At 43.2% G+C, this 15,668-nt stretch overlaps 5 protein-coding genes across 9 annotated transcripts; 2 read left to right on the plus strand and 3 right to left on the minus strand.

Moving 5' to 3' along the window:
- Positions 1-359: 359 nt before the first annotated feature.
- mtrfr (mitochondrial translation release factor in rescue) lies at positions 360-1,368 on the plus strand. Of its 2 annotated transcripts, XM_047016708.1 has the most exons (3): positions 360-484; positions 628-859; positions 973-1,368. In XM_047016708.1, the coding sequence occupies exons 2-3, from the start codon at positions 629-631 to the stop codon at positions 1,201-1,203; spliced, it is 462 nt and encodes a 153-aa protein (XP_046872664.1). In that variant the 5' UTR covers positions 360-484; position 628; the 3' UTR covers positions 1,204-1,368. The 2 variants fall into 2 exon arrangements, with proteins under 2 accessions (XP_046872664.1, XP_046872663.1); XM_047016707.1 differs by having other exon boundaries at positions 360-859.
- On the minus strand, positions 1,338-7,022 carry LOC124464838 (cyclin-dependent kinase 2-associated protein 1-like). 2 transcript variants are annotated; one of them, XM_047016712.1, is made up of 4 exons: positions 6,932-7,022; positions 2,411-2,496; positions 2,118-2,244; positions 1,338-1,813 (listed from the first exon to the last, which is right to left on the minus strand). In XM_047016712.1, the coding sequence occupies exons 1-4, from the start codon at positions 7,020-7,022 to the stop codon at positions 1,746-1,748; spliced, it is 372 nt and encodes a 123-aa protein (XP_046872668.1). In that variant the 3' UTR covers positions 1,338-1,745. The 2 variants fall into 2 exon arrangements, with proteins under 2 accessions (XP_046872668.1, XP_046872669.1); XM_047016713.1 differs by lacking the exon at positions 6,932-7,022 and adding an exon at positions 3,134-3,305 and having other exon boundaries at positions 1,347-1,813.
- Positions 3,956-6,346, plus strand: kmt5ab (lysine methyltransferase 5Ab). Of its 2 annotated transcripts, none has more exons than XM_047016693.1 (8): positions 3,956-4,047; positions 4,219-4,316; positions 4,468-4,624; positions 4,995-5,160; positions 5,268-5,355; positions 5,545-5,604; positions 5,834-6,024; positions 6,133-6,346. In XM_047016693.1, the coding sequence occupies exons 1-8, from the start codon at positions 4,038-4,040 to the stop codon at positions 6,341-6,343; spliced, it is 981 nt and encodes a 326-aa protein (XP_046872649.1). In that variant the 5' UTR covers positions 3,956-4,037; the 3' UTR covers positions 6,344-6,346. The 2 variants fall into 2 exon arrangements, with proteins under 2 accessions (XP_046872649.1, XP_046872650.1); XM_047016694.1 differs by having other exon boundaries at positions 4,471-4,624.
- rilpl2 (Rab interacting lysosomal protein-like 2) lies at positions 6,952-9,006 on the minus strand. The gene is made up of 4 exons (XM_047016701.1): positions 8,531-9,006; positions 8,200-8,351; positions 7,625-7,771; positions 6,952-7,040 (listed from the first exon to the last, which is right to left on the minus strand). Exons 1-4 carry the CDS (start codon positions 8,819-8,821, stop codon positions 7,019-7,021), a joined length of 612 nt encoding a protein of 203 aa, XP_046872657.1. The 5' UTR covers positions 8,822-9,006; the 3' UTR covers positions 6,952-7,018.
- A 190-nt stretch (positions 9,007-9,196) lies between these two features.
- On the minus strand, positions 9,197-14,594 carry LOC124464814 (RILP-like protein 1). 2 transcript variants are annotated; one of them, XM_047016682.1, is made up of 8 exons: positions 14,088-14,593; positions 13,569-13,719; positions 12,008-12,126; positions 11,577-11,852; positions 11,120-11,308; positions 10,536-10,699; positions 10,293-10,391; positions 9,198-10,091 (listed from the first exon to the last, which is right to left on the minus strand). In XM_047016682.1, the coding sequence occupies exons 1-8, from the start codon at positions 14,400-14,402 to the stop codon at positions 9,998-10,000; spliced, it is 1,407 nt and encodes a 468-aa protein (XP_046872638.1). In that variant the 5' UTR covers positions 14,403-14,593; the 3' UTR covers positions 9,198-9,997. The 2 variants fall into 2 exon arrangements, with proteins under 2 accessions (XP_046872639.1, XP_046872638.1); XM_047016683.1 differs by lacking the exon at positions 11,120-11,308 and having other exon boundaries at positions 9,197-10,091; positions 14,088-14,594.
- Positions 14,595-15,668: the final 1,074 nt, after the last annotated feature.

The raw sequence follows: 15,668 nt of genomic DNA on the forward strand, positions 1-15,668 counted from the left end.
CTAAAGCGTTAGACTAGAAATGTAGGTCAAAAGTTACAGCCTACTTAAAGTCGTTCTAGCCTTCCTTGTGGAAATCTATGTGTGTGAAAAGTACGATCGATTTTTTATTTTTCCCCCCACAACAGGTGAATTTATGATGTAGGCCATTGATGCTGTTCTGCAGATTGTCTAGCTGTTTATTGCTCTAAACGCTTTGACAGCCCGTCCAGCTGGTGGCGAAAGTGAGCTATTAGCAATGTTGATCCGAGGGCCATTTGATTTCAACAAAGAAGAAAACTTCTGCAACCTCATTGGTCCATTTGAAAGACCTTCGTTTTGATTCATCCGTTTGAGTACAGGTCACATGGGCAGGCAAGGGCCAAACGTCTAAAGCCAAAGCAGTTCGACCGACGCCGGGACTAACTCGGACTGCCTTGTGTTTTTTAACCGAATAGAAACTTAGCTGTTAGCAAAAACAACATGCCTTACACATCTTTGAATTAGAGTAAGTTATTTTGTGTGGAATCTAGGCACCACATCATCTACCGCGTGCACTGTTGAGGTGTTATCATTTAAGGCTAAATTAACTGACAGACAGACCCCGTGTTATGAAATGTCTTCCGTACCCTTTTTCAATGTGATATACAGAATGACGAGGACAGCATGGGGAAACTGTCAAGGATCTCTGTTCCGGATGCCTCCAGCTGGGTTAACATACTTACAGACTGCCGGTAAAAAAGACGTCATTGATCTGCCTATCCTAAATGAGGATGATCTGGACGAGCAATTTGTGCGAGGATCAGGTCCGGGTGGTCAGGCGACCAACAAGACTAGTAACTGCGTGGTCCTCAGACACATTCCTACTGGTATTGTTGTTAAGGTGAAGATTATTTTACAGTGTGCTGAAACGTTATCATTAGTTATATCCTCAGTGATTTGTTTGTAACGGTGTTGTCTGGAATTCTGCCTAATTGTTGCACCCCTTTCATCTAGTGCCACCAAACTAGATCCGTGGAAACCAACCGTAAAAGAGCTCGAGACATTATGAAAGAGAAGCTGGAGGTGTCTTTCAAAGGAGAGGACAGTGAAATTCTGAAGAAGCAGAAAGATTCCATCCAGAGGAAACACGAGAAAAGGAAGAAGGCAAACGACAATCTGGAGAAAAAGAGACGTTTTAAAGAAACTCTTATGGCAGACTCGAAACCTGGGGATGACATGAGATAAAAAATAATTAGATTAATAATTCCCTTCTTTTTACACGTGTCAGGCTTTTTCCTTGTTGATTTGCTAATGTTCCATGTGTTGAAGTAATACGAGGAGCATTCGATCATACATATGCTATTATACACATTGGGTTTCATGAAAATATCTTTTATTACGATGTTTAATACATAAAAAGTTGCAAAGTTTTTTTTTTGTTTTTACACAATTCTGTCCAATAGTTGAAGAATGAGTTTACAAAGTGTATTTTGGCACTATTAATTTAATTTTTAATCAGACAAAAGTTTAAAACCTAGCCTTCCATGTACATTCTTAAAAAAAATCCTAAAGACACATGCAACATGCACTCAACTCTTACTCCATTCACAATGGGAACACACAACTAGAGACGAATTATGTCATGTACTGATTTACACTCTGTCACAATCCCTTCTCTCTCAAAAAATCTGTGCTGATTGGTCCAGAATAGTGTTGACCGTGTAGTAATAACTCAGTCTGTCCTGTTTGGCAGTCCAGAGATAGTCTAACTAAACTCTTATTGAGAGTTAGGATCTTGCATTTCTTTCCGTCTCCACCAAACATTCGCGCACTAAACCCCGGGCATGTATAATCCCTGTGAAGAAAAGAAAGATAAATTCCATGTATTGCGTTACATGCTCATATACACAGAAGCCATTTTTGAATAACTACAGTAAATCTTCACACAAGTTCCAAAATCCAATCACATTTCCCAGACATATATGAAGCCTATCCTGTACTAAAAACTTTCAATGGAGATATTCACTGAATTATTCTCTTACTTTAGAACTAGGCTTAATCCATGTCTGGGAAACTGGGCTTTAATGTCAGCGGAAAATGCATATTTAATGTGGAACACAAATGAACAATAACACATGCTGGGATATTAAAAGACAAACCTCTCTTTAGTCTTTCCATGGCACTTTTGCTTCCTGCATAAGTTGGTCGTATCTCCTTCCCTAGCTCCTCTATGATGGCTAATAACTCAGCATATTTACTCTGCGGGACGTTATTTCCACTTGTGCTCTGCAATATCAAAACGTAATAGTATGCACGTACGCACACGCGTTAGATAGACGCCTCAGTACGGCAGCGATGTTGATTTACAGCCAGTGGTGATACTGCACCTGTATTCATTAAAGACGTCAAGCTACTATGTTTAGCACTTTATAAAATGATTTACAATTCTCACCAGTGTAAAGCCGAGAGAAGGTGGTCCATAGTCATTTACAAATGGTCTGTAGGTCTGCACTGTTGGTATGCTTGGTGAATGAGAAGCTGCAAACGGTAGAATAAAAATGAGTAATGGTATGTACTTAAACTGTCACTTTAACTTATACAACCTGTGTGACATGTAATAAAACACTTTGCAAATGTTGCATGTATAGTGATAGTCTGCCATCACAAGTTGTAACATAATACGGGAAAATCGATCATTTGATTTACTCAAAATGTTTTGAAAACCACATCTATGAGAATATACCACTGCACCACGGTGAAATGTAATGAGTACTAGTAAACGCTAGGCGTCATCAAAGGGTCAAATAACTATGGACCCGCAGATCAATCATTTAGCCTTGAGGGCTGAAAACGTTCATGAAGAAGATCGTGAACAGCGAGGATCAAGAAGACGAAAGTGTTACATTTGATATGGTACATGGTAGCAGCATCCTTTTACAAACAAAACATGCCGGTAGCTCTCCGGCCTAGATGAATGAATGACTGAATTATAAACTTTGTCGATGTATAAGGGGGGTTTATGATTTGTAATAATGGCGGATATGAATCAGCCCTGACCCTATATCAGTGGACAAAAAACAGTCACGGGCTCTCCCCAGGTATTCGTCGAAACACCAAATTTTACACTTGACAAAACAGAGATAAGATAAAATATGGACCGATAGTTCTGCCATACCTTGGTTCACGGAAGTTCCCGGAATGTGCTGATGGAGGTTTGGCTTGTAAGCCATACCCACAGACATAATAAATTGAGAAATAAAATTGTTTCAGAAAATCCGGTGAAGCCGCTGTCTCTCGCTCAGACACTTTTTGTTTACTACAGAGCGGCACTGGGCAAATATGGCCGTCACATTTATATTGATATTCTTAATCCTATATGTCACCACTGGAAAAAAAAGCATTGTGTGATAGCGAATTTAAAAATATACATTTCTTTCTCTTTTGACAAACTTTTAGAAGTCTTATGTTGCATTATTTAACTTTCAATAATGATATTAATGTCTAGGTCTATATTTTATTGTTTATTTTGTATTTGTTCTTTTACACATATGTTTATTTTTTTAACGTTTGAAACAAAACCCGAAGCCATGACTGGAATAAAAAATTTGTGTTTCTGCTCGTGAACTGTGTGTTTGTGTTTGTTTAGCAGAAAATGTAACACTCAGGCAAGATGAATCATATATGGTAGAACAGCACAAAAATCCAATATCTATCTGTAAATGTAGGCCTACATTTTTGTCTTGATTCACCTCTAATTTGGACCGCTGTTAAGCAGTACGCTGAATAAAACGGCTGCCCCGGGGTTACAAAACGTGCATACCTAAAGACACAAAAGAAAGCAACCTTTAAATGACATACCAACCACAGGCATGAGAGAGTAAAGGACATCCAATCAGAGGCAAGGAGGCTTTTTGAATGGTTGTTATGCCTCAGCTATGTTTGGGTGAGCTAGCTAGCGATAAACGTCTAGAGTGTGCTACTCACAAGGCTCGTGAAACAAATAGAACAGCACGTGGACAACGAAAAGCTTTTGCCTCGTCACTATTCGTTCCTTGGAAAAACTTGAGCATCTGTTTGAAATGGGAAAAGGTAAGCGATATATACCGAACTTACTGGCGTTAACGGGTAGAACTAGCTGTTAAAACAGACAACTACAGCACTGGGTCTAGTAATTATTGTTTGCTTACGCTAACTAGTAACTCTTCCATGTTTACATTTGTACAACGTACATAAAATAACTCGTCAATGTTCCTTACAAAGGGAGAAAGAAGGCGCAGACGTCTACAGACCAAGGTCAAGTCACGCTTCAACCAAAAGTCGGTAAAGGGACGAAAGAAAACACGCCGGAAATGAACAAGGTAATCCTTTAGTAGCTGTCCCAAATTAGACACACGTTACTTTCATTAGCACTAAAGTTAACAGCGTCTAGCGCATGTATCACTCGACCAAACAGTCTTCGTTGCCCAGTGTCCATGCACGCGCATCTCGTGAATGTTCTGTTCGTTCCAGCAGGAAACTGCAGGCAAAACCCAGTCTACCTTGACTACTCTGTGGAGCCCAAGCAAACCTCGATCCCCCCTCGGTGACAACTCAAGCGCGCTTGTCCAGGAAAATAACGTGTCGGATGCACAGCCTCCTGATGTGGCTCCTGCAAAAATTGATAAAGGTACTCATGTCTTTCTTTGGCCATTAGTGTGATAATCTGAGATTACTGTAGTCGTGATCGATGTTAGTTTTTTTTACATTTGTTGCATTTTACACAGCTAGTAAGGTATTGACCATCCACCCAATGCAGGACATCACGATGACCCAAGTGTCTCTTGTTTGTCTTTGCAATTTCTTCCGACTGTCAGGAGATCCGAGTTAGGTGACCACAGACAATGTCCTGTGTGTGAATGGCACCAGTGTTCACTGATCAGGGAATCTTATGTCACAACCAAATAGTTTTCTACTGGACTCGGCCACATCGGCCTGCTTCTAAACCTCCCTTTGTTTACTTTGCTCAGCTTGGACTAAGACTGTTGTTTTCCTCTCAGCGTCCAGACTAAAGGGGAAGGCAGAGAAACCCAACCCAGTGACGGGACTAAGGGAGACAATCCTCGGGCAGGGTCAGGAAAAGTCACGCAAGGAACCGCAATCACTCAATCACGTGTCCCAGTCCAAAACCGGGAAGGGAACTAGTCAGAAAGTCAAAGCGAAAAAGTATGTGAAATAAATGGCCGCAAAATTCGTCTGACCTGGTCAGTTGAACTGTGGGAACGTAAACCTGTGATTCACACTAGAATGTCATCTTGTTTTCTCCCCTCCAGAGCTGAAAGCATAGCTTCCGTTAACAAAAAGGTCACTGATTATTATCCAGTCAGAAGAAGTGCCAGGAAAAGTAAAACTGAATTGAAGGTTTGTATACAAAAAAACGAATTGTACTTTTTAAGCTTTTATCAGATGAGTTAACTCATGTTCCCATGGTTACAGTAACTTCCATTGTACAGTTGTCTTCCCTTAGAAGTAGTCACGTGTGCCCACACTGGAATTGACCTTTTTAATGAAATTACGTTTAAACCAACTAACTTCATGCTTTCCAAACAGAATGATGAACGTAAACACATTGACGACCTGATAAGGAATGGAGTTGAGGAAGGACTGCTGGTAAGACTGTTTGGCTTTTCCCTTTTATTCCTAAACTTGGGATGAAACCCACATCGCGTCAGAGCACCGTCGGCTCCTGGCTGCGACGCCAAAATCGGAAGAAGAGACTTGATGCTTGTTCTCATAACTTTTGCTATTTTATTGTAATGTGTGACAGGATGAATGGTGAGAGAGACTTAGAAATGGAGGCTTGTTTTCGACTGGTTTTCCCGCCCTTGTCTCCCGACAGGTTAAAGACATTGAGGGGAAAGGGAGAGGCATCTTTGCGGTCAGAGACTTCAAGAAGGGCGAGTATGTGGTGGAGTATCACGGTGACCTGGTGCTGCTGGCCGATGCCAAAAAGAGAGAGGACCGCTACGCTCAGGACCCAGAAACGGGCTGCTACATGTACTACTTCCAGTATCACGGCAAAAACTACTGGTACGTGCTTTTAAAATCAACAAACGACCCCCTGTCTTCGTAATTTAACTTCTATTCAAACTTTTTATTTATTTATTAAAAATGTGTTTTATTTAAATCATTTTTTAGCGTGGATGCAACCAAGGAAAGCGGTCGAATGGGAAGGCTGATCAACCACAGTAAGATGGGAAACTGTCAGACAAAGTTACATGGCATCAACGGTGCGCCTCATCTGATTCTGGTGGCCTCCAGGGACGTCCAGGCCGACGAGGAGCTGCTCTACGACTACGGAGATCGCAGCAAAGCCTCCATCTCTGCCCACCCTTGGCTCAAACACTGATGTTCCATGTATTTTTATATATATATATATATATATTGTTTTTTAACACCACGACATTCGGTAGAGAAATTGTTTTTCACAAGGATGAACTGTACAGAAAGCAGCAACCTAATAGATTCAAACTCAGGTTAAAGTTATTCGTTATCCATGTTTTTATAGATATTAAGGTCAGCCCTTCTGTAAACAATACTAAAATATGAGATTTTTTAATGATGGTTTTATATGATAATTTATAAATGCCTTATTAGTACATCAACCTGATCCAGTTTGATGCACTTATCTTAAGTTGTTTACAAGCAACAGATATGTTAATGTTCTTTAGATTTTTTGACTTTACAATGTTCTAACCGTTTCAAAAGGAAAAAGTAATTATTTGAGGAATAAATTTCAGTTGAAAATCTTGTTTCAACCAATGCAATACTTCATGCAACCATTCATGATTGCTTTTTTTGCAACAGTCTAAAGTGTATGTTGACTTGGGTATAAGTTGTTGACATTACCTATAGCTATAATACATGGGAGTGAGTTAAGTAAAATGTACAAAAGATAGTCTTCTTCCCAAAAGTTACTACACAGTTAAATGTGCACCTTCAGTGTAAAAAAAATACTTGATGTCCTCTGCAGAAGATGTGGCTAAAATCCATGTCTTCTGATGAAACACTCTTGCCCGTATCCTCATTTCCGCCTGAATGAAAACCTAGAAACACAAAAGTAAAGTATTCGTTTCTTAGAAAGGAGTTAACCGGTAACACACACTCACCGAGGTTGAAGAAAGGGAGTGTTGCTGAGTGTGTGTTTTTCTGCAGGACGAGACTTGAGTCATGACCGACTGAAGGGCATTAGCACGCTGCTGAGCCAGACCCCATGAAGAAGCTAGTGTCCGTTCTATCAGTTCTCTCTCTTTCCCTCCTAAACACATCCAGCATCAGCACAAACACCGGTCACAAGCAAACCATTACTGACGCCCAGACAGGCCGTGAGAAGCTACCTCTGGCTGGTCATCATGTAATCATGACTGGGTTGGGACGGGAACGAACTGTGGTTGAAAACCCTGCACACACACTCCGCCAACTCAGAAGATTGAGGGTTTGTACACTTGAGATGTATGACGTTTATGTGGTATGTGTTGTAACTAGAATGTGCCTCATTTGGAGTGTTTACAAAGAAGTCACTGTGTATCAAGTGAGTATGTTAAATTGTTAGATCCCTAATCTTGTAAACCACTCATCAGCCAAATTACAGACACGATAGGAACAGTAAAAAATCTAATTAAAAGCTTACAGCTTTCCAATAGTTGTCTTTTCTTCTTTTGGTTCCACTTTGGGTTCCTGTTTGGGTTCCTCCGGTGTGTTGGGGTGGGGCCCTGCAGAGGGGGGTGAGTCCAGGTTCACTTCCACCATGGGTGGCTCAGCTTGGGGGAGAACACCACTGCAGACACAACACAGAGGAGTTACACAGCCGTGAGGTGCACAGGGGGCAGGGGAGACATGGGGGGGGGGGGGGGGAGACTGGCGGGATGAGGACCGGGGAGGGACAGTGGGGTGAGGATGTCACAGGAGAGGTCAGGTTTTGAACACAATAGAATGTCCATTCATACTTTTGCAATATGAGGAGGAATAATGAAATGCGTTCATTTTACAGACGCTTTAATTCCAGGTGATGCACAGTACAGAGGGGATTTGAACCGGTGACCTCTTGTTCTACAGTCAAGTACTCCAGTGCTGTAACCACTGGGCTTGTACCACTGATCTATCTATATCCTCCAAGTCATGGCCGAATTTATCCTCACCAATGACATCTGACATTTTGCCTCAATGTATCTAGGCCCTTAATAAAGACAGGCATATTTATTTCACCTTTTGTATAGTTGTAGCTCCTCTTGAGCCACCATGAGCTGTGCTTTCAGCTGGTTCCGTTCCTGAAGAACCTCCTTCAGTTCCTGCATAGTGAAGCGTGGTCTGTTGGGGTCTTTGAGGTCTACCACGAGCTGGTTCGGTCCAAGCGTTTGCTGTTCGGGTAAAAAGAGCGAGACTCATGACCTGAGTCCATACGGTAGCACGCGCATACGTTTAACTGTCTGACTTAAGTTCCTGCTCAACGTGGGGAAATCAACGTGGGAAATGTATTCTGTAGTTCAACCAGTCTACCAGCCTATATGGCCGTAATAAAGTTGAATGGGAAACTCACCGTTCCTTGACCCGCGGAACTTTCTCTTACGATTCTATCCAACTCGCTTTTCAGGTTATCTCGTTCCATTTTTAACTCCTCCAGCGACAGGTTGGACTTATTGACTAATGTCTCGAACATCTCCAAAACACGGACAATCTTAAATTGCAAATCTGAAACTTGTTCACCCCTTTTACTTATTTTCAACAAATCTCTTCCGATTACGTACGAAATGTCATAAACATCTTCCACTGTGAGCTGAAACGCGTCCTTATCGAAAGCCAAAGCGGGTGAAGCCTCGCGCTCTTCCATAACTCTTCTTACAATCAAACAAAATGCCCAAAAAAGTTTAGTCACAATAAAAGCGCTGGTTTAAACATCCACAACCGGTCAAAGTGACAACTATTGCCTTCCAAAGTTACACATCGCATGAAAAAAGTGCAGTTAGTGCCCCATGTTAAGACCCGCCTTCTTCCTCATCGAAATCGGCTGTCGACAGCGTTAAGGGCACATGTATCGTCCAATAGCAGAAGCCCAATGTACTGTTACGTGCAGACTGCAACAGGACAGCTCGGTATCCCTAGCGACAGGTGAAGCCATGCGCGTAATCAGGTGAAGTTGCATGTGATGTTTTCACGACGTTTTCAACGATTTCAACTGACACCGTTGAACCGACATCCGTTTAAGAGACGAATTTAAATGTCACTAGTAACTTGAATACTTTTATTTCGAATAATTTCGCATGGTATAACTTTGAAAACGGACACACATACAGGAGATGAACCAATGTCATTAACATTCTATAACACCATTACGAGGCAAAATAGGAGTTGAAAGCTTCTCTTTACAGAGCAGTCCCTCAAAGTCATGGATACACCTTCCAAGTGCTCCTGAACACCCACAGCCAGCATCAATGACAACTCCAGTAACAGGTTAACACGGAAGAGGCACTGGCACACTGGTCATAAACTCCCGGCTAACTCCCCCCTTTGTCATCTGCCGACTCGTCTGGACTGTCAGAGCACATATTCCACAGTGTAACCACCCAGTTGTGGTACATTCTGCGGTTCTCCTCCCTGCCACCTAGTGGTGGACGTAGCATGGCATCAGGGGTTGAACGTTCATTGAAATACTGGAGGACAGTTCTGTCACAATCGTTTTTCTTTGTGGGGGGACTCTGGGATTGAAGGAAAGCTCATCGGATCCTGGGTGACAGCGGCCTTGAGCATGTTGTGCACAAGGGATTCCAGCGTCAAGATTTGAGTCATCAGATTTCTCAGTGTGAGCTTGTTGTTTCCACTCTACCACGCACCACCGAACCCATCCGGACTAGGACAATGAGAGGAAAGTACTTCACGTTGTTTTGCTGACGACTAAATCCAAAGCACGTGGCACAACACGACAGCTTAAATACACGTCTGGGGTGACAAGCACACGTCAAGACACGGAACACAAAAACAAGTAGAGTCAAGAGAAAACGCTTCACGGTCAAACAAAAGACATGAGTCTTCTGATGGGCATCAACGTGGGATCGTCTTGGATCAGCCCTGCGGCCACCATCGGCATGATCGCGGTGAAGATCCTGTTGACATCAAGACACAGACCGTCAGAAGATTTTATATTTGATTCATTGGTTCCATCAACAAATCAACAGTTGTAATATTTTACACCAATCCAAAGGGACTGTTATCAACCTAATTCGTATGTGTGTGTATCATGTTGTGTGTGAATATGTGTGTGTGTGTGTGTGTGTGTGAGTGTTGGAAGAGCTGCTGCCACTCACAGTCGTTTGATTCCTGACTCTGGCTGGTCGACTGAAGCAGCTTGTGGCTCTGGAGATGGAAAAAATATAACAGGCTCCACTTCCTCCTCCAAGTCCTCACTGGGGGAGCAGAACATCACATCATCAGTAATGGACAGCACCCTGGTGTCAATGAATGAATTGTGAGAGTGTGTGCGTGTGTGTGCGCATCAATGCATGCAACACACCAAACTCTCACACAGTAACATCTCCGAGTGATGTAACCTTTTGTAATAGGCCAGTTCTTCCTGCAGCACGAACACCTGGGCTTTCAGCTCGTTCCTCTCCTGAAGCACGTCTCTCAGCTCCTGCAGGGTGAAGCGAGGCGCGTCGTTCTCCGCCCGGTCCTGCCCCTCACACTCCTCCCTGGGCTCGTCACACAGCGCCTCCTGGAGGTGAAACACAGCAGGTCACAGCACGGCACCCTTTCCACCCTGGCATGGTCACTGTGTCAACGTTTTTTTGTTGCAGAACACCCGCACACATTAGCCGAGCCAAGCAGTTTGAAGGGTTGGGAAAGTGCTGTAAAGGCAGATGTTGTTAAAAGAATGTTCTTCTCCTTGAAGCTCTTGAGCGGCAGAAGCCGGAGTATTTGTTAATAGGAGGGGAGGAGAGGAGAGGAGAAGAGAGGGGAGGAGGGGAGAGGAGAGGAGAAGAGAGGAGAGGAGAAGGGAAGAGAGGGGAGGGGAGGAGGGGAGAAGAGAGGGGAGGAGGCAATGATGCATGTTAGAGCTCTTTAATAAAAATGTTATTGGTTCTGATTAAATCACATCGAGTCACTACAAAGGGAAACTCCTGGCAGGCGTTACCAATAGCAACACTTCAACCTCCTCGTCATGGTAATTATCTTCCCCAGCGGTGTTCCTGTCTGTCAAGTCTGGAAGGAGCGAAGGATAGTCTTCTGACTTCCAGTAATCTGCCAGGAACTCACGATCGCCTCCACATTCAACCCACACTGAATTCTGCATGACGGAAGCTGCTTTTGCCGCAACCAAGGACTGGATTTGAGACAGAATAAGTTGTAACACTTTGACAAAACCGTCAGTATCATTACTGGCTTTTGTGGTTGACTACAGCCCAGTTTTAAAACAGTCTAAAAACGTCTCAATTGGAACTAATTCCATTATCTTAGAGAAGTCAAGTTACATTTTATTGTCGGATCTCTATATAGCTTGTATACACTGGAACAAAATGTGTTTCTACAGGGCCGTGGCTCTGTTTGAGAACACAGAACCGTCTAACAAGTCGCGTCGTGTCTGTGCTTACCGTGGCAGACCTTGCCGTGGGCGCCTTCACATCCGGCTTTGGGATGGAGGCCTCCACCTTCTCCGCCCTCTCCCGCTCCATCTCCCACCCAACGCGTTCCTCCCGGAGCCTCTCCACCTCCCTCCTCAGGACCCCCACCTCCTGCTGCCTGGCCTGGATCAGGGCCTCCAGCTCGGCCTTCTGCTGGATCACAGTCTTGCCCTGGACCTCCAGCGCCCCGATGCGACGCCGCAGGTCCTGGTTGATCTTCATCAGCCGGTGCTGCTGCAGCTGGAGCTGTGGGAGGCCGCGATGGGGATGGGTGGAGGTTAGTGGTTAGAGGATTGGATTACAGATCGAGGGGGTCCCAGGATGAGGAGAGGAGGAGGAAGAGGAGGAGAGGAGGAAGAGGAGGAGGAGAGGAGGAAGAGGAGGAAGAGGAGGAGACTCACCGCTTCCACATCCTCTGTCTTCAGGGCCAGCTCATGGTCCTTGGCTCTGATATCGTCCCTCTGCTTGTCCACCACTTCTCTCAACTTCCTCATTACCTGACGCTCTCTGTCTGACATTCCTGTCAGTACCGCACACATACCACACACACACACACACACACACCACAGAAACACACACACGCACCACAGAAACACACAGACATAATATATATGGATTATTTATTCACCCCGGCAGGTCTGGATTATAGTTAGAGGCACATCTACACGTCCATGTCTTGTACACCATGTACAATTCGTTGCAGAGTTGTGAACGTGGATGGACATGATAGACTTGTCTGTCAACCTGTAGGTGGCACACAAGGGCTGTATTTCAGTCTGGTTCCAAAATAGTTTTGCTCCCACGCTTCCTCCCCCACTCTCTCTCTCTCTCTCTCTCTCTCTCTCTCTCTCTCTGTCTCTCTCTCACCCTCTCCCCCCTCTCTCTGATGTCAACATGAAAGCTAGCGGGTGAAGAACCCACACGAACGCACGCAAACACGTAGGCACACAAGCTTCACCTAACACAATGATTCATGATCAAGCTTCACCTAACACGATGATTCATGATCAAACTATTCTAAACAGACAAACTTAGATACGATGTAAAGGACATCATCATCTTTTTAAATAAGGTTTAACCATGTGAGGGACAAAACCTCAAACAAGGAACACATTTACACACAAACAATAAAAGAATGGGTTTAGAATTACAATTATATTCATCATCGTGACAAGTCGCCCAGTCCCACTCTGCAAATATTAATAACATGCAACCTCATAACTACACGCAACGCTAGACGACTCACACTAGTTGATATAACGCCAGGTGATTTAGGTCAGATGATATTTCAGTGCATTAAGCAAGTGGGGGGGCAGGAACCTCTCAAAACAGTGAGCCAGCTGGTTATTCTGTACAACCAGCAGCTGTGACACAAATCTCATCACTGTTTGTAAAGTCACTTTGGATAAAGTGTCCGCTGCTGTGAATGAATACATGTAAAAACATCTTAAAATGTATTCAAGCTCTAATAACTGCTTTCACTTTTATGTCAGAGAAATTCTGGTCTGGGATAACAAGGTATTGCTTGGTATTTCTCTCCTCAGATACCAGAATTTTTTTTACTTTGAAATAAATTCATATTTCTGTTTTAAAGAGGTGAATTCAAAACCAATAAATTCGGTGGTGTTTAAATTTCAATATTAAGTATTCAATGTCTTTTCAAATTCAAAATACTATGTCACTGGTTTGCTAACAGCTCTCCAAAGAGACCACTGAAATGTCCCTACCAATAATTAGCAGCAGAGCAATAGTATTAGCATGAAGGATGCAAAAAAAATTGACAGTTCAAAACCCAACACAGCGCTTTTCAAAGTGCTTACACCAGGATAGTTTATTTCGGTCAATCTCACGAGAGTGGACTTGTAATGGACCTATATAAACACTCACCAAGTAAAATGAACTCTTCTGGTGCTAAATGAACGCATTGAAATTACTTGTGAACTTAAACCCTTGACTGTATACCTTCCGGTTTCTGCAGCTCCTCCTTGATAACAGGAGAGTCTTTATGGGACAGGCTCATCAGAAGGCTCTTGTTGTCCGCCTGCAGCTGAGCGATCTGGGACAACAGGTCCTGGGCCTCGCCCCTCCACACGTCCTCCACCTGCTCCAGCTCCTGCGGGGCAGAAGACGGTATGGAACGCGCGTACATGCTTGAACGCACACATTTCACTCACACCTAGGTGTAAACAGGTCGACTTTAACTTGTTTTTATGGTGATGATACTGACGAGAACCGCTGAGGTTAGTTCAGGGAACACACCACAACGGGGTCTCGGATGTATAGGTATTTTAAATAATCTGAAAAATAGATATATCCGACGTTTATGAAACTTTTGTCAACAACCTTGTGTAAACATACAAGCCCACACAGGCGATGTCAACAGGCGCAAGAAGGCGCAGTGGAGCAGACACGTGGTACAGTAAGAGAGACATTAGGTAACACGACAATGTTGTCGGTGCCACAGACACAACTGATATGAACCTTTTGGTGTTTCTTTTCCTTCTCCAATCTTTCATTCCGCTCCAGGCGTAACCTGTCCAGCTCGCACCGCAACTCCTCGGTCTCCGGGTTTATGTTGCTGCGACTGACAAGCACTTCCAAAACCTCCAGAACACGCACCACTTTGGGCATTAGCCTCGATAACGCCTCGCACCCGTATTGGTCTATTATCCGCTCAAACTCGTTGCCTACAACAGCGGCAATATCATAAACGTCCATAACGGTCAACTCCGTCGCATTTTTGTGCAGCGCTGACCCAAAGACTTCCATGTCTCCTGGAATCGTCAATAGTTCCATTTGAACGATTACAACATTATTTTTTAAATTCCTTATACTTGGCGACACCTCCAAGTGTATCTCCAACCTAATTTACCTAAATTAAACCGTGGCCACAGCGCATTTACAAACAGATCACTTAAATACATTCCGTAGACTCCTTACCGCTGAACTGAGACTCCCTACCGCTGATCTTAAGCGGCAGTGCGCATGTCATGATATTCTGCTGCAGTAAATCTGTTCAACAGCAGTGTCGCTTAGTTTAGCAGTGACCGTGGCTCTAAACAGGTCACAGTTATTTTATTTTTTGACTCACAGGGATCCATAACCATATAACCGAGACTAAGACACACATACGTTTATAAACATTTATTATTTGTTCATTGACATGTACACTTCTTACTCGGTGGAACCACTGTGATTTTTACTAAAATATATTAATAGATTTCAGAGTATAAAGACATGTTTAATACAGATGAAAGAACTAGACATGAAAGCTCCGTAAAACCCTTTAAGAAAATCTCCCACGAACAAACGAGTTTCACAAACAGACAGTCCCATTCTTGTGCCATCACCCCTTTCCGCCTTCTTTCAGCCTGAAAGTAGCACTTAAGACATATTTCCTATGTGTGCATACATTCCTATACACAACAGCACAGTGTACCCTGCGATACATTCAAAGAGCAACCTAGCGATATAAATTATATAGTGTTTGACTTGCAAGCAAGCCCATGTCTGATTAAATATCCTTGTGCATAAAATTATTAAAAGCATGAACACAGTACATAGCCTTCTATCTGTATACATTAGACACAACTTAAATAATGGTGACAGGTTGTGGACTAGAGGTGCCTTTTACCTATAATAATAATAATAATCCAGAATCAACTGAGATCTAAAACAGAGGGATTAAAAATGTAGTTCACGTGATGATTATAACAACACAGGTTGGGATTAGGAGATGAGACAGCAACCAGAGGAGTGAACATGTGCCGTTCTACAGTACGGTTATGATCCCTCTCTCCCACACACACACACACACAATAAAGACACCAGCAAACCAACCCACCTACTGCCCTGTGCACCAAGAGGTGGACCCCCCCACAAAAAGGCCTCGTTCAAGAGTCGTAATTAATCAAACGTTTGTTGTCGTATACGATTATCACATCCCTATTTTAAAAGCAACGGATTAGAGTTTTAAAGGCTCTGAGACACAATGTTGGTGTTGATGCATTAAAAAATAAAATACAAAAAGAAGTAATAAGAAAGAAAAACATTAGCGAAACT

Source organism: Hypomesus transpacificus, unplaced genomic scaffold, assembly GCF_021917145.1.
Source record: "Hypomesus transpacificus isolate Combined female unplaced genomic scaffold, fHypTra1 scaffold_42, whole genome shotgun sequence".
In the NCBI taxonomy this organism is placed as follows: Eukaryota; Metazoa; Chordata; class Actinopteri; order Osmeriformes; family Osmeridae; genus Hypomesus; species Hypomesus transpacificus.

Coding starts and splice junctions, on each gene's coding strand:
- LOC124464838 (XM_047016712.1), bottom strand. CDS start 7,022: ATGAGGATACGGGCAAGAGTGTTTCATCAGAAGACATGGATTTTAGCC. Junction 2,245..2,410: donor CTTCTCTCGGCTTTACACTG/GTGAGAATTGTA, acceptor TTGATATTGCAG/AGCACAAGTGGAAATAACGT. Junction 1,814..2,117: donor CATGGAAAGACTAAAGAGAG/GTTTGTCTTTTA, acceptor TTTTCTTCACAG/GGATTATACATGCCCGGGGT.
- rilpl2 (XM_047016701.1), bottom strand. CDS start 8,821: ATGGAAGAGCGCGAGGCTTCACCCGCTTTGGCTTTCGATAAGGACGCG. Junction 8,352..8,530: donor GTTCCGCGGGTCAAGGAACG/GTGAGTTTCCCA, acceptor TTACCCGAACAG/CAAACGCTTGGACCGAACCA. Junction 7,772..8,199: donor GAGCTACAACTATACAAAAG/GTGAAATAAATA, acceptor TTGTGTCTGCAG/TGGTGTTCTCCCCCAAGCTG.
- kmt5ab (XM_047016693.1), top strand. Junction 5,356..5,544: donor AAAGTAAAACTGAATTGAAG/GTTTGTATACAA, acceptor CTTTCCAAACAG/AATGATGAACGTAAACACAT. Junction 5,605..5,833: donor GAGTTGAGGAAGGACTGCTG/GTAAGACTGTTT, acceptor GTCTCCCGACAG/GTTAAAGACATTGAGGGGAA.
- mtrfr (XM_047016707.1), top strand. CDS start 593: ATGTCTTCCGTACCCTTTTTCAATGTGATATACAGAATGACGAGGACA. Junction 860..972: donor CTACTGGTATTGTTGTTAAG/GTGAAGATTATT, acceptor CCTTTCATCTAG/TGCCACCAAACTAGATCCGT.
- LOC124464814 (XM_047016682.1), bottom strand. CDS start 14,402: ATGGAACTATTGACGATTCCAGGAGACATGGAAGTCTTTGGGTCAGCG. Junction 12,127..13,568: donor GGAGCTGCAGAAACCGGAAG/GTATACAGTCAA, acceptor CGGTACTGACAG/GAATGTCAGACAGAGAGCGT. Junction 10,392..10,535: donor GAACTGGCCTATTACAAAAG/GTTACATCACTC, acceptor CTGCTCCCCCAG/TGAGGACTTGGAGGAGGAAG.